This window comes from Lithohypha guttulata (assembly GCF_036872675.1).
Source record: "Lithohypha guttulata strain CCFEE 5908 chromosome Unknown scaffold_2, whole genome shotgun sequence".
Taxonomy (NCBI): Eukaryota; Fungi; Ascomycota; class Eurotiomycetes; order Chaetothyriales; family Trichomeriaceae; genus Lithohypha; species Lithohypha guttulata.
In genome coordinates, this window is record NW_027042751.1 from 2,413,126 (window position 1) to 2,434,088 (window position 20,963).

At 49.8% G+C, this 20,963-nt stretch overlaps 10 protein-coding genes across 10 annotated transcripts; 5 read left to right on the forward strand and 5 right to left on the reverse strand.

Moving 5' to 3' along the window:
• Positions 1-94: 94 nt before the first annotated feature.
• On the reverse strand, positions 95-1,696 carry MgPP2CL-1 (mgpp2cl-1, protein phosphatase 2C-like protein 1; the record flags this gene model as incomplete). The annotated part of the gene is made up of 2 exons (XM_064897337.1): positions 95-526; positions 578-1,696. 2 exons carry the CDS (start codon positions 1,694-1,696, stop codon positions 95-97), a joined length of 1,551 nt encoding a protein of 516 aa, XP_064756287.1.
• A 948-nt stretch (positions 1,697-2,644) lies between these two features.
• Positions 2,645-5,473, reverse strand: FZO1 (mitofusin; the record flags this gene model as incomplete). Its single annotated transcript, XM_064897338.1, has 1 exon — positions 2,645-5,473. The coding sequence occupies one exon, from the start codon at positions 5,471-5,473 to the stop codon at positions 2,645-2,647; it is 2,829 nt and encodes a 942-aa protein (XP_064756288.1).
• Positions 5,474-5,754: 281 nt separating this feature from the next.
• DID4 (ESCRT-III subunit protein did4) lies at positions 5,755-6,569 on the forward strand (the record flags this gene model as incomplete). The annotated part of the gene is made up of 4 exons (XM_064897339.1): positions 5,755-5,760; positions 5,811-6,086; positions 6,163-6,402; positions 6,453-6,569. The coding sequence occupies 4 exons, from the start codon at positions 5,755-5,757 to the stop codon at positions 6,567-6,569; spliced, it is 639 nt and encodes a 212-aa protein (XP_064756289.1).
• Positions 6,570-6,654: 85 nt separating this feature from the next.
• LTR64_002977 (uncharacterized protein) lies at positions 6,655-7,803 on the reverse strand (the record flags this gene model as incomplete). The annotated part of the gene is given in 2 exon segments (XM_064897340.1): positions 6,655-7,620; positions 7,639-7,803. 2 exon segments carry the CDS (start codon positions 7,801-7,803, stop codon positions 6,655-6,657), a joined length of 1,131 nt encoding a protein of 376 aa, XP_064756290.1.
• A 1,899-nt stretch (positions 7,804-9,702) lies between these two features.
• On the forward strand, positions 9,703-10,613 carry LTR64_002978 (uncharacterized protein; the record flags this gene model as incomplete). The annotated part of the gene is made up of 2 exons (XM_064897341.1): positions 9,703-10,587; positions 10,608-10,613. 2 exons carry the CDS (start codon positions 9,703-9,705, stop codon positions 10,611-10,613), a joined length of 891 nt encoding a protein of 296 aa, XP_064756291.1.
• A 479-nt stretch (positions 10,614-11,092) lies between these two features.
• Positions 11,093-11,779, forward strand: LTR64_002979 (uncharacterized protein; the record flags this gene model as incomplete). The annotated part of the gene is made up of 2 exons (XM_064897342.1): positions 11,093-11,192; positions 11,277-11,779. The coding sequence occupies 2 exons, from the start codon at positions 11,093-11,095 to the stop codon at positions 11,777-11,779; spliced, it is 603 nt and encodes a 200-aa protein (XP_064756292.1).
• Positions 11,780-12,179: 400 nt separating this feature from the next.
• Positions 12,180-13,640, forward strand: LTR64_002980 (uncharacterized protein; the record flags this gene model as incomplete). Its single annotated transcript, XM_064897343.1, has 1 exon — positions 12,180-13,640. The coding sequence occupies one exon, from the start codon at positions 12,180-12,182 to the stop codon at positions 13,638-13,640; it is 1,461 nt and encodes a 486-aa protein (XP_064756293.1).
• A 1,991-nt stretch (positions 13,641-15,631) lies between these two features.
• LTR64_002981 (uncharacterized protein) lies at positions 15,632-16,297 on the reverse strand (the record flags this gene model as incomplete). The annotated part of the gene is made up of 1 exon (XM_064897344.1): positions 15,632-16,297. The coding sequence occupies one exon, from the start codon at positions 16,295-16,297 to the stop codon at positions 15,632-15,634; it is 666 nt and encodes a 221-aa protein (XP_064756294.1).
• A 967-nt stretch (positions 16,298-17,264) lies between these two features.
• Positions 17,265-17,990, forward strand: LTR64_002982 (uncharacterized protein; the record flags this gene model as incomplete). The annotated part of the gene is made up of 2 exons (XM_064897345.1): positions 17,265-17,300; positions 17,490-17,990. The coding sequence occupies 2 exons, from the start codon at positions 17,265-17,267 to the stop codon at positions 17,988-17,990; spliced, it is 537 nt and encodes a 178-aa protein (XP_064756295.1).
• Positions 17,991-19,127: 1,137 nt separating this feature from the next.
• LTR64_002983 (uncharacterized protein) lies at positions 19,128-20,465 on the reverse strand (the record flags this gene model as incomplete). The annotated part of the gene is made up of 1 exon (XM_064897346.1): positions 19,128-20,465. One exon carries the CDS (start codon positions 20,463-20,465, stop codon positions 19,128-19,130), a length of 1,338 nt encoding a protein of 445 aa, XP_064756296.1.
• Positions 20,466-20,963: the final 498 nt, after the last annotated feature.

Here is a 20,963-nt window from a genome sequence, read left to right on the forward strand (position 1 = left end):
ACTGAATTGTGGACTACCTGGACGGGTTCCAGTTGTAAAGCTTTTCATGGATAATTGCCCACGTCCGGTGTACTTGTAGAGACTCCATTGCACACTAAGAACGCGCTCCTGCTTCCGATTTCTCTTTTACCTGTCTTTCCGCAATTGCGTTGCCTTCCGGTGTCAGCTCTGGCCCTGTCTCTTGTCTCTCATTGTCTTCCCTGACAACCATATTGTGAATCTCCTGTTCATCCTTCTCCGTCAATGACAACCCTTCAGGTGGAATACCGGAATTCCGTCGAGCTTCGCTAACAATCATCTCTACTTCACTAATTGCTGTCTTGTCACGACCCTCATGCTCAACCCCAATGTCCAAACTCGTGTTGTTTCGCACCTTGTTCGAGTCGAAACGTACCACCATGACCGACAAATTGTCTGTTGAGAACTTTCCCAGGGCATGCTCAACCAGCATTCTCGATGCTTCTTGAGGGCTTGGAGTATTGCGTATAAGCTCAACGGCTTCTTGATCAGAGCATACGTCCCAGAGCTATAGATATGTTAGCACGATCAATTATGTAAAGAGATTCTCCCGACTTACCCCGTCGCATGCTAGGATCAGAAATTCATCCTGATCCGGCTGTATAACTGTCTCCGTTGTATATGGATGGCCAGTTACAAGGTCTTTCAAGTAGGAGTCTCCCAGTGCTCTGGTCACTGCTAGCACACCATTGACTCGATTGTTCAGGATCAGGCCACCAGCTTTGGAAATTCTTCGACCTTCATTCTCATCCATGCCTTTGTGATCGTACGATAACCGTAGTGCTTTTCCGTTCCTGCATAGCACAATACGAGCGTCGCCAACATTAGCAGTATATAACACACGCTGTCGTGTAGCAGTCTTCTTCGCCTCTTGAATAGCCCGCGCTGCTACCTCGGCTGTAGAGTTCGATCTCTTTGTCTCAGCTTGAACTTCGCCGTCCTCGTTTTCCTGCTCAGCTTTGCTCACGGCAGCCGCAGCAAGAGGAGCAATTGCAGCAGAACCCGTAGCAGATGTAGAAGTGGGCACGCGATCCTCCCATCGGAGTACAGCGCACACAACTGTACAGCCACTGTTCTTCAGAGGTAATTTTTCAAGCTGGTTGTCCACGGTGGTGAACGTCTGGTCGAGCAGCTCAGGCACAGGTATATTTGGATTCTTGCGCATTAAATCCTCCAGGATGACATGGAGTTTCTTGCCGCACCACTCTGCCGCAAATGTCCCCGCATGTCCATCGAAGATAGCGAAGTAGCCATTGTCAGTCTCTACCACGTGCTGAGCTGGGTCGCTGGGGATCTTATTGAGGTTTATTCCAGCCTCGTTGGTTCTTGTTTGCTTGGGGCTGCCTTCAGTAGGCAGGACCGGGGCCGGTGTACCTAGGAAGTTGTACAAGTAGGAATGAGTGTCCTCCATAGTCCTCCTGCATTTCTTGTTTTTATCCTCTGTTACACCAACCAAGAACGACGAGTTCGGGGTAGGTTGCGATTCTCCAGCAGAGTTGTTGTTGGAACCTTGAGGCACACTGAGGGCGGCATCGGTTTTGCTCAGCTTTTGTATAGGCGTCTGCGGTCCCTCACGATCGCCATGTATCAGCGAGTTCTTGGCCTGTGTAAAGATCTCTTTTGCTTTGGCGGTACTACTACTCCTACGCTTCTTAGCGTCCGAAGTAGGCGAGGCCATCTCGTCGGAGGTGCGCGACTGAGGACTCTCGACTCTGTTCAAATCTGTCTCAACGCTGATATTGGTGCTCGTAGGCGATGACGAAATAGCGGATGAGTCTGTGCTGGTTCTTGGTGGTGTTAGATCATTGTCTTTGTCTTTCTTCCCAAACACACGACCTAGGATGCCTCCACTAGTGGAGGCTCGCTTTTCAGAAGTGCCAGCCAGCTTGCCGATATTGTGCGAAACCGTGGAGGAGAACAGGCTCAGAGATCGAATGTGGAATAGAAGGGTAGCCGAGGGGTGGTCAATCTAGACAGGTACCGGGCCTTGAGGGGTGATTGGTACTAGGTGGTGAAGTGGAATACGGAGGTAACCTTCGTCCGACAGTCAGTAAACACTAATGTGCACAAAAGACAGTCGACACCGGGCGTGGCGTGCTTTACCTACGTTGTGACTACGCAAACACAGATGCTTGGCCAGTGTGGTCAGGACAACGCAGCAATGGTAACAACAATAACATGCAGCTTGGTCAGGCACACCTGCAACGATGCTGCATTTATGCGATTGCCAATTCCTCGAGTCGTGGAGGAGTTTCTATCGTTTGCGGGGGCTTCCAGCTCGCTCCCGTCGTACTCAGCGTCTCCACCACCTACGTAGTTGTTCGTGACCTACAGTGCTGCTCGCACGTCTACCAGGCGCAGCAAGCTGAGGCGAGAACACGCCTCCTCCAAATGACGTCCTCATACCAAACGCCTCTCCTCAGGGTGAGACCAAATTTACCAACTCACTTCAACTACTAGGAGTGCGTTTGTGACGGAAAAGACGCGAATCGAAGATGGCAGGCAGGCGATGCACAGTAGAGGTTAGGATCGCGACGATGATCTATTCTGGTATTCGCTGAAGTGCAAAGAGAGGAGACCACTGTTCACCTATAAATGACCTGATTTCCAACCCAACACATGAACTTCATGAAACGTAAGCACCAGCTGCGCCAGGAATTGGGCCTTCCAGGTCGACCGCCTGTACGCGACGACGTCCTTCTGTTGTATCTCTCACCAGGTTGCTGAAGTACTTCCTCGCAATATCTGACTCCTGCTTGACCTTGGTGACATCCTCCTTCTTCTGTCGTAGCTCCTCAACGTTATTTTGCAAGTCGATGGAAAGTTGCTGTGCCGGGAATTTCAAAACTCTTCTCACTTCAGCTGAGATCCTGCTGGAGTTGGAATGTGTATAGTCCATAGCTGCAAGCTGTGCTGACAACTTCCGAGCGAGTCGAGGAGGTAGGGTTTGTGGGATTGTAGATAAGATATAGGCAACTGCGGCCACAGTAATGGCAATTGCACCAGGAACCGCAAGTCTTTGCAGATTGCGGGATCCCAGCACTCTGACTGCTCCAAAAGCACCATTGACCCAGCCCATTCCACCGACTGCTCGAGTGCCCAATGTGCCCACAAGGGTCAATGCCATGCCTGATCCAACAACCTTTTCTTGTCGCTCCCATAATCCAGCTACATCGAAGAAGTCCCAGATCTCGATATCGGTATCGACTGTGCGGGCCAAGGCGTCCTTTCGTCTCGAAAACATCATGTCAGCTCGAAAGTTCAGATTCTCATACGAGTTGCCAATGTGCAGCATTCCTAAGGATTTTATCATGCTGACACCTTTGATTGTGCTTGCGCGAGCGTGGTCCTCGCATGATCGAACGGACGCGGTTATTTGGTCAAGCATTGCTATGCGTAGATCGTCTGCGTACTGGAAAGCCGAGAAGATACCTGGGTATTCAATACCCAAATCGGCTTGACCCACGGTCGATATTGTGCTCGACAGAGTAGATCGTGTATGGTCGTACACATCCTTGACTGCCGTCTCAGTGTCTTTTTCAAGCTGTTCCGACACAATGGTCTTCTGCTTTGTTTTTTCTTGATACTGTGGTTCGAGCTCGGCGAGCTCATTGGATACACGGTCCAGCTCAGACTGCGCGACATCACGATTGACAGTTGCGAGAACATTCATGTCACCCAAACAGTTCAGAAGGTATGTCTTTGCAGGCGCAAGCTTCGACCGAGCTCGCTTCTCAAGTACGAATCTCCGCAAAGCAGCCTCGAGCTCTTCGAAATCTTCGATCTTCTCCTTGTCTTTGTCCTTGCCTTTGTCGCTTGATTCAGAACCCTCGTGCTTGCCTGAAGGGAGAGGATCATCGCCATCGTTATCATCAGGGCTAGGATCCGATCCACCACCTCCGCCACCGCTGGATGCTGTAATGGCTGCTCTCGTAGGAACAGCATTGCTTGAGACAAAGTGTACGAGCTCGGAAGCTTCCTTGAAGGTCTGTGGACTCAACTTAGCAAGTTGTTCTAATATCATCTTCTGGCACCTCTGCTTGTCTCGGATATTGTCGAAACCATTAACGACCATAAAGATGTAGGCTTTCTCGTGCGCTGCCTGCCAGATGAATTCCTTTGCCGACAAGGTAAAATGATTGGCTGCTGACACCACAAAGACCACCACGTCAATCTCTTCCTGGCGAGCAAATACTGCTGTGGTCTTGACTGAGTCTGCATTGAGACCTGGAGCGTCGATCAAGGATATATCCACCACACCGTTGTTCAAGAGAGACTCGTCGATGGCTCGTGCATCCTTGACATAGACCTTGCACTGCATGTACTTGTCGTTGTCAATCACAATTTTTTCTAGATCATCTAGAGAATAGGTGTCGTAAGTGCTTTCGTCGTTGCGATCATATACAACATCCTGTGGAATAGCGTGGACTTCTTCAATGCCTCCGTTTTCCTTGGCGTCAAGCACCTCACAAAATATCGCTGTACAAGGCTGTTGGTCCTCCGGCAGGATCTTGCGCCGCAGTAGAGCATTGCAGAAGGTTGACTTTCCAGCGTTCAGGTCTCCGGTTACCAGTACCTTGCTGGCGGTATCTTCTATACGATCTCTCAGGGAGAGCAAGTGCCTTACACTTGCGCTGATTTTGCCATCGAGTAGAGAGGCGATCGACCTTTTCTCCAGCGAATGCACGAGTTCTGCTTGTGATAGCGATCCGACCTTCAGATCCAGTTTGAGGATGGAGAATTCCTGTGCAATTTGAGGTGTCATGAGACGTGGCTCTTCCTTTGGCTTTCGTTCAACCGCCGAGCTCGACTCAGCTGTGGGTTCCGGTCTGGTCGTTTCAGCTCTGCGTAGAGGAGTCGGTCGGTGGGAAGAAGCCAATGGAAATGATCGCTCTCCATCCAGGCGATCGCGTGTGGAGAAACTGTGCGAAAGCGTTGGCCTGGAGGAATGCGATAGCTCTTTCTTTTTGCCTTGCTGTGCGCCTTGCACAGTAGGGTAGTGCGCAGGCCATTTGTGGTTCATGTCCTGCAATTGCTTGAGCAACTCAATAGTCTGACTGATGGCTTTGGCGAGCGCAACTCGGTTCTGATTGTAATATAGCTGATGAACATGACTGGCTAGCGCTCTCTTCTCGTTCTCAGACATGCCAGATTGTCCAGGGCCTCGAGGTGTATGCACTGGTGTTGGTCGGTCCTGTAGAAGCTCATCCTCCCAAGATGCAAGATCGCCACCAAATTGACTCCCACTGGGCATGCTGCCATATCCTGAATCTCTTTCTAATCTTTCCATCAACGACTGCGCATATTGCGATTGAGAACCAGTGCCAACGGTCATGTATCGAGGTTGCGGGATTGCTTGGTGTGCATGGCGTGACGACGATGCAGGCTCACTCTCTGGTCGCGGTGAGTTAGGCGCGCGACCAGCATTGGTCGGATCGTCATATGCGCCTTCCATTGTTGGCTGATAAGGTACTGGTTGAAAGAGGCTGCATGAATGTTCTTAGGAAATGTGAATAGTTCTTGCCTCTCGAACAATTGAAGACGGAAGGTTCAGGCTCTGGGGCAATCCACCGGCACGTTCCTGAGCCAGCCTATCACATCACGTCATTCGTGCTGAACTTAACGGTCGTCCCGCAAGTGATATAGGCATCTACGGCTCACCTAGATGATAAGCTGCTAGTCCAGCGCCCGTCCTTCCTTGTTCGAATTGATTGAACATCGCGAGCGTTTGTCAACATGAACGTAAGCATGTATCGGGCTTGCAGCACGTTACACTCTGCTAATGGTGACAGATCATAGAATGGGCCTTCGGCAAGCGAATGACACCCCAGGAAAAGCTGCGGAAGCACCAAAGAGCTCTTGAGAAGACTATGCGCGAGCTAGATCGCGAGAAGCGCAAACTCGAGGACCAGCAGAACAAGTTGCAGCGTAGCATCAAACAGCACGCCGAGAAGGGCCAGCTCAATGCAGCCAAAGTACAGGCCAAAGATCTGGCTCGAACGAGGAAATATATAGACAGGTTCAACCAGACTACTGTGCAGCTGAAAGCTATATCACTGCGCATTCAGGTAAGCTACAACTTTCGCTAGGAAACCGACTCAGTTGGGCTAACTCGAGTCACAGACTGTAAGAACGAACGAACAGATGATGCAGTCGATGAAGGGCGCAACTAAGATCATAGGAGGCATGAACCGGTCTATGAATTTGCCTGCACTGTCGAAGATTGCTCAAGACTTTGAGCGAGAGAATGATATCATGGAACAGCGTCAAGAAATGATGGAGGATGCTGTGGACGACGCACTTGGTGATCCTGCTGAAGAGGAGGAAAGCGAAGAGACGATCAACCAGATTCTTGACGAGCTGGGTGTAGAATTTAACTCGAAGGTTGGTCTCACCACATCGAACTTTCGAACAGAGGCACTGACAATTTATAGCTTGGCGAAACACCCAGCGGTATACAGTCTGCTGCTGTTCCAGAAGGCCGTGTAGCACAGGCTATAGGAGGCGGCGACGATGCTCTAGAAGCACGACTTGCCAGCTTGAGAAAATGATTCTAGTTGCGAACGAGGAGAAAGCAGATCTTAACAACAGACAGAAACCAGCTCTGATCAACAAGACTATCATTCCATCAGTCTACTAGGTCGACACACCATCATATCGTTGATGGAATCGCTCTATCTCTCTGCTTTCAGCAAGCAACCTCTGAGACTCTGCAAGATCAACGACCCTGGACTTTGTCGTCATCCTCGGTATCCAGCCTCGCATCCAGCCGTTGACTTTCTCCCACCGGCTATAACCGCGACTGTCACGAACTTTGACCATCTCCTCTTCTCGCTCGCTGTACAGCAGGAATTGAACACCCATCATGCCATCCATAACCAGTACCCCGGCGGCACCGAGGAAGAATGGCATGGCGCGGAGTATCCAGTCTACGCGATCCGAGCCCTTGTCATCAGCCCAACCGTGGCCTCCATAAGGTCCAAAATCGCTCCAAGCATTCGGATTGGTCAGGATGGAGGTCGAGTAGAAGAAATTTCCGCAGAAGGCAGCCAGGAACAGGAGAGGCGAGAGGCCAGCAGTAGATTTTCTCGACCAATTCTTGTACAGCTGTGGAAGACGAGAGCCGAGATAAAGCAATGTCGAACACCAGGACAAAATCGTCCCAGCCAATTCGACAGAAGTTGTTGCTTGATGAGTATGGACTGGCACAAGCCTGAGAGCCAGCAAGGCTGGTAGAGGTGCCGCCCTGGCTGGAGTTGCTAGAGACGCAATTGCCCCTCCTGCCAGAGTTTTGGGTGAAGCCAGGCCTGTCCAGTCCCAGCTGGTACGCTTGGGTCTTTTCTCAGGGATTGGAGACCTACCCTCGTAATCGACAGGAGTGAAGAGTGGTGGTTCACTTTCGTCCAAAGCCGATTTTGAACTACTCTCTTGTCTGGACGACTGTTGCATCTCAGTTCGAGACGCTAAACCATCTGGAAACTCCGTATTGATTGGACTTAGGGCATTAATGACATCGCTGTCACCATCGTCTATGTCACTGGAGTTTCCCGAATGCAGACTGCTTCCCACCCATCTTGGCTTCAGATGTGTATACCAGAAGAACTGTATCACCAAGCAAACATCGACGAATGTGTAGTAGGTCGCTATTATGATCTGCCACGTAGCCTGTTTTGTAAATATTGCACCCAAGAGGTTGGTCAGGTCGCCCAGCAGCCATTCAGTAAGGAAGTATATGCTTAGCCCAGCTGTGGACTGAATTTGGTAATTCTTGTATATTTGTGGCATTTGAGCAAATAGCCATGAAACGATCGAGAGTGTCCCTAGTGCCGAGGAGAGTGCTGCTAGTGGTGTAGGAACGCAGACGCCGATTCTAGCAGAGAGGTCTATGAGGATTGGGGTTGTCGGAGTGCAGTGAGGCGGAAGACCTTTCATGGTAGTGGTGATGGCTGTAATGTTCGCTGGATTCAATTGCCAGTTCCCTGTTTACCGTGTTTCCTTCTTGCATCGAGTATGTGCTGTCTCGTGCCTCGAAACGCTCCAGCAGGCACTGCTCTTCGTCTGGTCCGTGCCGTTGTACAGGATCGGCAAGAACGTCGTTATTCTCTTGCCAGTCACGGCTGCCTCTCAGGCTTGTCACCACAATATTGTCACGAGAATATGTGGAAAGCTGTTTCAATGGTGTCCGAGTGATGCTGTAGGCAGTTTAGCTAATTTGAATAACACAAGTTGGAGGGGAGGAGAAGGCAGTGTAACAGGACAGTAACAGCTCTATCAGGCAGGCGCAGGCGTTGTCAATCGCCGTAGTGTTATCGTGCACACGGCGGGCTTAGGGCGGGCGGGCAGCGAGGTGGCATGCACATCATCAATTAGCATTGCGGGCACAGGACATGACCATGGCTCGCATGAGGAACGAGCCGAGGAGTCGATTAGCATCATGTCGCATATGACTATGCAGCATGACAGTAAGCCATCCGCTTCATTGGCCGTGCTTCATGATGGTGTCTTGGGAGCAATACCACAGCAAAGAAGGATGACACGCCCATCAATAATCGGTTCCCCGACGGAGATAGACGTGGTCGGCAACTTTTACTGATAACGACTCGTGTGGATGCTGATTGGTGGTTCAAGATCTGGTTCGAAGATGGTTACTCGTGCAGCCAATCCGGCTCTAGCGTGGGACTGTGCAGTTCAAGTTCTCGTGCTGACCCACTATTGATTGTGGGCAACAATGAAGGGGTTCATGCACGGAGAGCATATTGATTGTCTGTATAATCAAATGTACTGTGCCTCAGAGTGAAGCACGATGTAATATGTGTGCTACCTCGCACGGTACTTGAAGTTGGGTTCCCTTGACCCAGCCCAGGCGAACACCTTCCGAATCACACCGAAGCACTACCGTCTCTTACGTGAATAAATCTTACTAAAGCCGCGATTCACCACCGGTCTACCGACATCACTTGCTCATGTGATGTTAGGTAAGCACCAACAAACAGGAATATATAGGATTAGTATCTCTCGAGCACAACCCATTGACCGGACCGTTTTTAGTCTTTTTTTTTCTTCTTCAAACATGCTCGACGAGTTCTGAAAACCAGAACATTGCTTTCTTACAGACACGAACTCCACCTGATATTAGCAAATCTATATACTGATGTTATTTGGTTCGCCTTTGTGTTTGTGCACACAATGCTCGCCAGGAAAGATCATGTTGAGAAAGCATGATTCCCACCATACAGCAAGCACCTTTGCTTGATCCAAAGCTTGTGCGTTGGTGCTCGCAGTGTCAAGAAGTGCGGTGGTACAGTGTTACAAGGCTGGCGTGGACCCATCGAGCATTGAAATTGAAACTAGAGGAGAAGACTTAGATTCACACGTATCTCTGCTAAATTCATCGTCTAGCAGCTTCTCTTACACGTGAGAGCATGTTCACGGGTCATGTTGTGTATACTGGACTGTGTCTCGATCTTCGTTATGTGATTTTGGACCCTTTGTCTCTGCACTCCCCCCATCGTGTAACTAGCTAATATTTCGCAATCGTTGAACCTAACACAAGCCTGACGACCTCAAGCTGCAGCAAGCCGTCACTGCCCGTTCTGCGGTATCCTGCCAGCCTTCGAGTGCATCGATGTTGTCTTTGTGTACGACGCATGGCTCGATAACTCGATCTTTGTACTCACATTTGACATGGCAGAAGATGCGCAGCTTCAAACTCTCCAGCAGCGCATTGCTGCTTTGAATGCTGATCATCTAGGAAGACTACCGGGGAAGACGACCCAAACGCGGCCCAAGCCTCCAATACCGGATCGACGACCTATACTGAAGCACAAGTCCTTCAACATACCAAACGAGAACGCCGTCAGCACGAGTTCTGACCCAGCCAACCTACCTAATGGCCCGCCTCAAAGGCAACCTCCTCCACTGCCTGCAAGGAGGACTAAGCAGGAAGCGGACCAAGAGATTGGGACAATAGAAAGAGATGACAACTGCTCGCGCCCTCAAGCTACAGCTACAAGGACAAAATCCGAGCAGAACAGTTCTCGCATCAAGGCCCCAGCGTGGGGACAGTGTGATCTGCCTACTCTCCTACTAAAGACTGAGCCACTGCATACTCGCAAAGAGTCGGTTGTCGAGAGGCCGTCCACGGCTAGGACACCTTCTGTTTCCAGTCTAGCTAGCACTACAACAACAGCAGCGTCAAGTATTTCTCACTCGACGATTCCACCTCCTTTGCCTTCGCGCAAAAGCACAGATAGCACATCGGTGAGCGCAGCACGCAGGCTACCACCACTTGCCACGGCAAAGGATTTGGACAGAGTTCGCAAAGCATCATTCGCGAATGTCGAAACCGTAGAGCTTGCTGAGTCACCACCTCCACTTCCTGTCAGAAGGCCTTCTCGAATACCAGCTGAACAGGCAGTTCACGGGCTGGAAGGTGTCGATCCGCCCAAAAAACCTCCACCAGTACCTCGAGCGTCGCGTCCTGATCTCGCTGCTATTCAGGCCACGAAGCCCAAGCTTAATTCAAGTGTACAGGCTCTCACCCCAGCTGCTACTGCCACAGGTTGTATGGTATGTCGAGACTTCTCCAGTCCTGACACTCACGCACGTGAATTCCCACGACAGCAAGTCACGTCACTCCCGCACCTTGCCCAACAGTTAGTAGCTCCTTTTGTCTCAGCTACGGACAAAGCCCGTGCAATATTCACGTGGTTACACCTAAACATAGCGTATAATACTCATGGTCAGTAATCTTTGAACCGTCTCTGACCAAGCTAATTTCGAAGACTTCTTCTGCGGGAGCATTAAGGGCTCAACACCTCAATCAACATTTCAAACCGGTCTTGCAGTTTGCGAAGGGTATGCAGCTCTATTTACCTGCCTCGCTACTCATGCTGGTCTTGAATCGAGAGTGATAACTGGTCATGGGAAGGGCTTCGGCCACAATCCAATCAAACCTGGTGAACCCCTTCCGCCCTATAACGGCAATCATGCGTGGAATGTAGTGAAGATTGACAATGGTGAGTGGAAGCTGATAGATTCCTGCTGGGGAGCTGGCCACGTTCAAGGGGCCGGCATGCCTTATGTTCAAAAGTTCGCGCCGGAGCGTTTCACACAATCAAACGAAGAATTCGGCATCGACCATTTCCCCAACGATCGAGACGGGTTTTACACAGGTACGTCTGTTTTAGAAACACGGAAATGATCGTGCGCGGGAGCTATAATTTACAATCGAGCAAATACTGACGGGGATTCAATAGCAAAAATTATGTCGTGGGAAGACTATATCCAAATTGATCCTGCTCGCTGGCCATACTCTTTCGAACGTCCAACTCTTTTCGACAATGCAAAGTCAGACTATTGTATTGGGAAGCACAGCGTCGTGCCTCCAGCTCGTAAGATTAGCATCTATGAGCAGGAGACAGTACGTTTCCAATTTGGACTATTCTGTCCTCACTGGAGGCTAGACCCTCAGAAACAGATACCTCCAGTCTTTATCTTGGCGGCAGGAGGTGTAGATGGTAGAGAAAAGCATTATATTCCCCTCGAGCATGTCAGAGGTTCTGGCAAGGGTGGTGATCTCTGGTATGTCGATGTACCTGCTCGCACGCTTGGCGCGCCAAAAGAGATATTGACCTTGTTCGCGGTAACAAGTTTCGGCGACAGACAGGATGCTAGAGGCTTGTCCGTACACGAGTTCAGGACAGGCGTTGGCCGTGTGGCGATGGGTTTTGTTGGAGTTGCTGCATGGGAGCTTGCCTGAAGCACCACCTGATATTTTGTACACTCATTTACTTGGGGACAAATCTGCATCTGGAACGTCCTGAACGTAGTCATCTTCACTACAACAAAGAAAGATTTGCTGAGACAAGCATGAATCATACTCGGCACGATGTTATTCACCAAATCGGAGTATAAAGTCTAATTCACCCCCCCAGAGATCGGCAATCGACAACAACGCCGACGGTCCAAAGCATCATTTTACCGCCATCAAGCAGTTTGCGAGCTGACTTGGCAATACTTTCTAATCACTATCACAGTTACTATCTTAGCTTTGTTGTTGTGTTCTTCATAGAAGTCCCTATAAGACTCTAATTCTCAAATAGATCAGGAATTCTCCAAGCCTAATCTATGGGCCACAATATGCTCTCGGCCACCCAAAAATGACAAAGGCGGAGGAGAACGTCATCGACACAGGCGCGCAACCAGAACCCACAACGACAGCTCCCAACTGGGACAGCGACCCTGAAAATCCTCGAAACTTCACTCTGAAGCGACGAGTAGCCTCAACCGCGGCCGTCAGCTTCTTAGCTTTCGTCAGCACGCTCGCAGGCTCGATCTACGCACCTTCCCACGATGTAGTCTCGGCTCAGTTCCAGGTATCTGATGAGGTTGGAATTCTCCCACTCGCGCTCTTCAATGCAGGGTTGGCATTTGGTCCATTGCTGGGTGCACCGCTGTGCGAGACTTTTGGACGGAAAGTGGTCTTTTTGACGACTACGCCGGTTTTTGCGTTGTTTATTCTGGGTGCTGGTTTCTCGCAGAGTATATCCTCGCTGGTAATCTGTCGGTTCTTTGCGGGCGTCTTTGCCTCTCCTGCTATTAGTAATGCCTCGGCGACGATCACTGATTATACAGCTGGGAGGTACCGTGCTATTTCACTTGCATTCTACTATTCTATCCCCTTCTTTGGAGCTGTTTTCGGACCTTTGCTTGGAGGTCTGATAGTTGAAAGTAAGGGCTGGCGTTGGACTCAATGGACAACCTTGTTCTTCATCATCGCTTTCATCATCCCGGTACTCTTCACCAAGGAGACGTACAAGAAGACGATCCTTGAACGACGGGCCAGGAGAAACGGTGTACGAATTGCTTCACCACACAGTCAGCAGTCCGTCATCAACTCAGCCAGGTATTTTCTTACTACGCTGTTTCTGCGACCACTCCACATGCTCTTTACAGAGCCGATTGTCAGTTTGATTTGCCTGTACAATGGCTTCATGTTCGGCTTAATGTATACTTTCGTGGTGGCCTCCCCATGGGTCTTTGAGCACTACTATCAATTCTCTCGAACAGGTCAATCACTATCTTTTCTAGGACTCATAGTTGGAACACTACTTGCACCACCCATCCTCATCACTATCGACTTGACAATGTACCAACCACGTCTGAAGCGCTGGCGCATGACACAGCAACCGCACAGCGCATCGCGTTTTCCGCCCGAGAATAGACTCTTCCCAGCTATCATCGCTGCACCGATCCTACCTGCTGCGCTACTACTGTTCGCATGGACATCGCGTTCATCAATCCATTACGTCGTCCCGATCATCTTTCAAGGCATATCAATCCTGGCTTCCCTGCTCATCTACGCTTCTGCCAACCTGTTCATGTTGGATTCATACGGACCACTTTATGGTGCCTCGGCCGCTGGAGCTGCCATGCTCAGTCGGTACAGTCTCTCCACTGCTTTCCCACTGTTTGCGCTTCGGATGTATCAGAGCTTAGGAGTGGGCTGGGCGACGACGATTCTGGCTTGTTGCTCGGCGGCGATGGCACCTATACCGGTCTTGTTCTGGCGGTATGGTGAAGGGTTGAGACGACGGATGAGGTATGAAAGTAGTGCTTGAGAAAGCGCTGGAAAGCTCTTGTTGAGGTGTGCGACAGACGTGATACAATGCTTACTGACGCAAGATTGGTCGTTATGGTTTCGGAGGACTGTTTGGCATTGTCTGCTCAGCTGCTCAAGATGCGGTGCACTAAGACCTGTCTTGAGAGAGGTGTGAGGATATGCCATCGTGCGCACCAGGCTAGTGATGTATTGTGTCAAAATTGCCAGTCGTGTCCACAACACCAAGGCTACGTACAATGCGCGGCCATTGTATTGTGTCTGTGCCAGGACGTTTCTCCATATCTACAGCAATGGACACAACCGGGACATAATGAGTGTGCAGATGTACAAGCCTTCACGAAACCGTATTGAGAATGACTGAGACAAGTTTACCTTGTCGTATTGCTCAACTAGCCTCAGCATTGTCTCTATGTCCATGGCTGAGATTTGTATCATACACAAAGAAGATACATTCTCCTCTTGTGAAACCACCCACAATGGCTGTTGTAACCACTGAACGTTATAAGCACAATGGCACGGCTGAACGAGTTTCAGTAGACACAAGTTCAAAAATCACAATCCATTGCATCAGTCAAAGCAGAGAAGAAATCCAGCAATCATGCCTCATTTATTTCGATCGAGCAGCTCGCGAGACTCTCCAAGGCCACCAAGCACTACAAGACGTGTGCAAGAGTGGTTGGATGGAGTCACTCCAGGCAGTATCTCTGGAAGTGACGCTGGCCGTCGGCGCCTAGCTGGAAGCACTAGATCATCAAGTCGTGCATCTGGATTACCAGCTTCAGGCCGTGCTACTGAGTCGTCATTCCGAGCCAGTTCAACAAGTGGCCGAGCATCGTTCTCACAACATAGTCCCACTTTTGAATCGTTCTTTAATCGTGGGTACCTGAAAGAGCGGGTTCGGGTGTCAGAATCTTGGGACAACGGTCCTGCAAGATCGTCAAGATCGAGGTCATCGTCGCAAGCTGGAACGGGTTTCTCTGGAGATCGGCATGGTAGTCGGCTGTACCGAAGCCCGTCAGCTTGTGGCACTGCAGTACCGGGTAGCAGGGCGCCTTCCAGTTACCGAAAAAGTTCACGAAACACTTGGGACCGGAACACTTTGCATAGAGGCTCAATAGACAGCAGCAATCCATGTCGGAAAAATCACTCTGGAGGCGAGCACACTGTCCGGGGCTCATCCAACAGACATGGAAACCTTCACCGAAGTCCATCAGTAAATGGTCACGCAAATGCTTGGGGCTTATCCTACCAGCCACAATCAGCCAAGACTCCATTCCAACGATTGCCAGGAACTCCCAGTGTTGGAAAGCTTGAGACATCATCGAAAAACAAGAAGGCTTCATATGCGGGAAGTCAGCGGCCTGCTGTAGCACAATTGACAGGCACGTCTCAGAAGCCAGCTAGTGAAAAACCACCAGCATATTCTTCGGGTCCTGGACATTATGATGCCAATTCTCGAACATCGACAGCAGGTAGACAATCAGTGGAAGGGACTACCTTGGTAGCGGAGCCTGTGATGCCCTATCGTGCTGAGCAACATATGCCGATAGAAGTGCACCATTGGCATGATCATTCGCATCACCACGTTCATCATATGGCGGATGATCTGCACGGCAAGCGGGGGCATGGGCGTGCTTTTGTTTCACGAGACGTGACTGGGAGGCTGCAGCTTGAACGTTGTAAACGAGGCAAAGACCACAAGGCCTCAGACGACAAGTCCATTGTCACCTCGTTGGCGAAGTATACAGTAGGAAATCATTACTGACCAGTTGGTTGCAACGAGCGGAATGATTGATGTGTGTTCTGTTCCACGAAGATCATCTCGTTCGCTCTCTCTAAAAATCTGTTTCGCACCTACTGGGATAGATCGTTGTTGAAAATGATTGGTATCGTCGTAAGAAGGGCTTAGAAGTATTCTTGGTATTGTATGCTAACGAGGTAACAGAGTCTTTAGAGATGTTGTTCTCGTCGTATAGTCAGTAACACAGATCATGAGTCTTTCGTGGTCAAATTACTAAGACCTTCCGTCTCGTCCGTGAATTCGAGAGCGTCAAACCCTTTGTCAGCATCAGCCTTGATGAGCTCCAGCATACCTTGAGGCATGATGGGTTGACCATGGTTATCTTTCACATATCGAAAAGGCATCTCTGTGCTCTCGTGTTCGTCTAGCTTCAATTCTGGAAAGTCAAGGTATGGGATTTTGTTGAGCTCCTTTCCTTCTAGGACGACTGCACGGGTGACCCTTACAGCAGTATCGGTGGTCATCTGGACTGGACCAAGTCTTCGACCTGTAAAGCCTTTCTTTCGTAGTTCGCTCGTTCTGTCTCGTGGAGGATCGTCACCCAAAATTCCTCCAAATAGAAAGACATCAAAATTCTTGGCGTCTGTTGGCTCGAGTTCTTGTTTTGCAGCTGGATCAAGTAAACAGATTCTGTCCTTCTTCTCGGCGAAATACGTCTCTACAGCGTCACTTCGAGCATTGGCACCAGTACGCTTCAGTTGATCGCTTTGTAGCAGAGCTGCGGGAACGGAAGACAGAATGAAGTCGCAACCAGCGGTTCGTGATTCTTCAGCAATGTTCTGGTACTCCAGGGCAGACCATGGGCCAAGCTCTGGGTCAAGATGTTCGACTACAAAAGTGAGTCGTGTGTCCATGTTAGCTGTACACAAACACAGTAAGATGTGATGGGATGTGCGTATTATGTTGCGGATATGATAAAGGTCAGTGATATATGAAACAAAGTTTGTTTGGAAGGTGTGATCTGGAGTTGATGCCTTATGGTGCTGGGCGAACAGGACTCCACCAGAATGCCTTGTGCTCGACTTCTGAGCAGTCGAAGACAGGCAACAGGAATCCAGAGTGTCAATCACAAACAATACATCATTTAGATATACTCAGAGGCTTCATTCAAGTCTGAATTGAACGGCAAGCATATCTCTGGAAGTTTACAGTTCGTGTCTGGGATCCACTATACATGTAGATCCTCCGCATTGGACGCTCGTTTAAGGTACTGTAGAGCAACGACTCTCTGCTGAAGCGAATCAGAAGGAGCATTTGTTAGCTGTAGTCATATCACATCCTCGAAGGGTGAACACATGTAACAAGAAACAACGACACTGAACGTAAATAAAGGTGTTCTACCAAGATTTCTCTTTAGCTCCAAGCTTTGACCACTTCTCTTGCACAACCTGCAGCACAATCCTGACGTTGCTCTGCACGAGAAACTACTTTGGTAATACGAAACAAGTGACTGACCAATCCTTTCATTGTTGACGTTGATCCGACTCGTTTACTCGCGCAAGGATCGTTACTAAACTTCGTCAACTGCCCCTCTACTCCGGCATCTGCAGGATATCCACAACCACTCCGCTCAATTCTACGACCAACTCACGACTATTTTGGCAACGACATCCAGACAATTCCCTTCACAAACCAGTTCCTGTTTTAACAAGGAACAACAACTAGCCACTTAACTACAGACGAACATACGATCACGATATCAAGCCACCTTTCTTGCGAAGCAAACCTTCCCTCACACGACCGACCGAGTCCTTGAAGCCTCTTGTAAGAGTCAAGGACTTAGTGGAAATACAGGACGTCTGCAGAAGCGCGATAAGCAAGATGAATCCTCATCAGAAAAACAAGATCGACATTAGTGTATGTTCACCGCAATACCTCTCCATATTGGCGTAGCTAACATAACCAAGTCACTCTCCTCTGATGAACAGCGCCTTTTTCGCATGTATGGAAAGTTGCCAAACAAGAAAGACCTTTTGCAGAACAAACTCAAGGTAACACGACCTTCATGGTACCGTCTAATCCGACAGTAACTGACAACACTCTCAGGAGCGCAAATACTTCGACAGTGGTGACTATGCTCTTTCAAAAGCTGGAAAAGCAGGCGATACAGGCGTAACAAGCATTGGCACCGAGCACCCAACCGCCGAGACTATTCCACATACCTCTCCTCTCAATCACATTGTATCCCGCAGCGATAGCATCGCCGCAGGCTCGCCTCCGTCCCACAATGCCTCCCTGAGCACCAATCCTTCTCTGGGCGCAGTCGGTTCAGGCGATGGCTCATCTCCCACACTCACAGGGCCAAGTCCTGCCGGTATGCACCGCGGTAGTATCAGCGGTATTCCTGGCGGAAGCATGCTCCAGCCCACAGGCAGCATTAGTCTTGTCAATAGCCGCAGCCCGCAGAAAGAAAGCTATCTCAATCGAAGCTCAAGCATAGATGATGCAGACGGCATGCAAGACTCGACCGGCGGCCAAGCATCCGACCAGGCAATGAACAGCACCAGCCCTTCTGCGAAGACCGAGGGTATTCCCATCAGAAGATAGAGTCGATTCAATTACTCAAATATGGAACGACTTGGCATGAAGTAATGACAAGACGAGGAGGAGCGCAGTAACGTGTTCATCGCACAGAGAGAAGGGTTGTCGAGTACCAAACCTGGAATGACGGTAACACATCGCAGCACCAACAGATTAAAAATGAAAACAATCAAGTTGAAGCGAAGAGTATTTCGCAAGCGGAGTCCAACATCGAGAGCCTGCTAAATCTTGTACTCGTAGCGCGAACGACCACGGACATAACACGAAGGCTGAGCTATCCGAGAAGGAGCTGATACTGACAAGCGTGTACGATGTCTCTGCGAGAACTCGCAAATCCTGTTGCAATTGGCGTAAGGAGTATGGTGAATGAAGTTGAGCTTCGGCTTGGAACCTCGAGGACTTTTTAGCGAGCTTACACGGACTGGATGTCCTGCTACGTGGCAGATCGATGACCAGGAGAGTGGTCAGTATCTTTCATACAAGGACGATCAATATTGATTCATCACAGCAGTTACGAATGTGCAATAAGGATGTTGTCAATTGGTTTTCTTCTATTATTGGGTTTTGGTTTTTGTCACTGACTGCGGTATGACCCCGTGTATAAATAACGTTCTCAGGGGGCCACCAAGTAGGGACCATTGTCATGATCTTCTGTAGCCTCGCCCAACGTTCACGATTGCATTCTGCTTCTTCGTTCCACTTTTCGTGGGTATGACGTCTGTTGTGCCCTTTTCTTTTGATTGTGCAATCATCCTGTGCACCTCGCATTCGTCCTGCATTCACCATTCACTACAGCGTCTTAGGCTTGTGTTTTCATCACTTTGTGATCGATTGGCTTGCTGGATTCGTGCTGGTCTTTCTTCGAATTTTTCGCAGCAGTTCAAGGTAAAGCTCGGTGTGAAACTCAATGTCCTCCTCGACCGTTCCCGAGATTCTGTGCTTTACGTAAGCAACAGCGTCAGTCGTGGTCATTGTTGAAGTTTGTCGAGGTTCTTGCGGCTTTGATGAAGCTTCGTCATTCTTCCGATCCGACTATTACCGGGCGTCCACCCTGGCTTAGCCTGATCATCCTAGCACCACTCTGCGGGCGCGAGGATGTTGGTTCAGGGGCGTTGTCGTAGCATGTCTTGTTCCAAGGTTTCCTCAATCTACCTTCCAATGACCTGCTCCAATGGTATCCTCATCGCCTAACCACAGCTCAACTGCATACAGCGCCATTGTTCCAACCAGATTGACCCATTTCCACACGTTGCCATCCATTGCAGGTTGACCATTACCACTCCACCACGAAGAGATGGTCTCAGTCAGGCCAGGTGCATACCCACCCATTGTAGTGGCGAAATGCTGCATGAGAAGACTCGTATAGACTGCTATCAGAATGCTTGGTGAGAACCAGGAGAGAAAAGCAAGAAACTGATTGCCAGCGTGGGTATCTTCGAGGGTAGGCTCAATGCTCAAACCGCGAGCACCAGATTCGTTGACTGCTGGAATTATTCGGGTCGAAGCGTAGAAAACGAACAGCCTGTAGCCGAGAGAGACGAGGACAGAGGGCGTCACCGCCTTGAATGCTGCTGCTGTGAATTGTAGAGTGTCTACAATCCCGCCTGGGAGCGCTTGGAGTGCATGCACAACGGCGGAGAATGAAGACATAATGACTGGTGGAAGTGGTGGAAATTCGGGCGACGGGGCGCTATTGTTCTGCTCTGGGTGACTTGGTTTGTAATCGGTAAAAATTTGGTAGACACATAGGACGATATAGGCGAAGAGTAGAGACGACTCAACAGCGGTTCCCCGTCCTGACACCACGCCATAGGTGCAGAGGAATATTGCCGAAGCAATCACGATTCCGATCAATGTTGAATCAAGATGGTCGACGTCTGGGAACTGCAGCACACGCCATAGGAAGTAGACCGAGCTAGATGTGGTGGCTGCGGCAGAAACGATAAGAGTAAGCATCCAGGCATCACTGCGCTCACTCCTGTTCACCAACCATCTTGTAAGCTGACCAGTTGCTTGAATGACAAGTAGACTGCAAAACCCTTCAAGCAACTGGAAGACAGGCGACGACCATCGCAGGATCTTATCCCAGCTTCCGATCGCAACAGTCTCCGTCACACCTCCTTGTCCGAAGAACCAGGTCCAGAAGGAAGTATTCTCATTGTGCAGTTCTTTTCTCAATTTGAATGTCCTTTCGACCCAGCTCGTGCCAGTCTCGCCATCAATGGAAAACTTGCCAAGTACCCAAATGCATAGCCCTGGAATCACCAGCCATTGCGCGACTCGTGCGAAATTGACTAGAGCTGCTCGAAAACGTGAACCGGGAGGAGTCGATATCCTGAGTAGAGAAAGGACGAAGTAGAACGAGGAGAGCGAGAGACTGTATGCTAGGCCAGCATCACGGCCACCGATATCGAAGGTCAATGGAATAAAGAGGATGATGAGTGCCAGGAATAGGGTCGAGGAGACGGCTCTGATCAGCATAGGGACAACGAGTGCTCCTGCGCCTCCAAGAGGCACAGGAGAAGATAGATGTAGAGCGAATGAGTAGGGGAGCGGTGAATGCTGAGACACCGACTGCACTTTTCGCTATCGCACTCTGAGGCCCATGTGTGGCAGTGCGAAGTTGTGGCTCGAGAACTTGGGGCAGGATCGTTTTATCACATGTCAATATCCCTGCAAAGCCTGGAATCACTTTAACAAAAATTCTACGTCGCAATTGAGACTTGTTTGAAGGATAATGGAACGACTGTGCGCAACGACGTCAACGTGCAGTTGGAACAGGATACTCGCGGGCTTGAAAGTTGGCGATTCGAGGTCGCGTGCTGTGTTGAGCGAACCTGTGGAAGGAAATATCTTGGTTCCTGCCAGTCGCGTAGATGTCTGCCAAACACTTTCCGAAGATCAACCAAGTGCGTTTGCTGTACACAGTAGCAACATTGAGTCGTTCAACCTACAAACTTGTATCAAAATTTCTTGGTC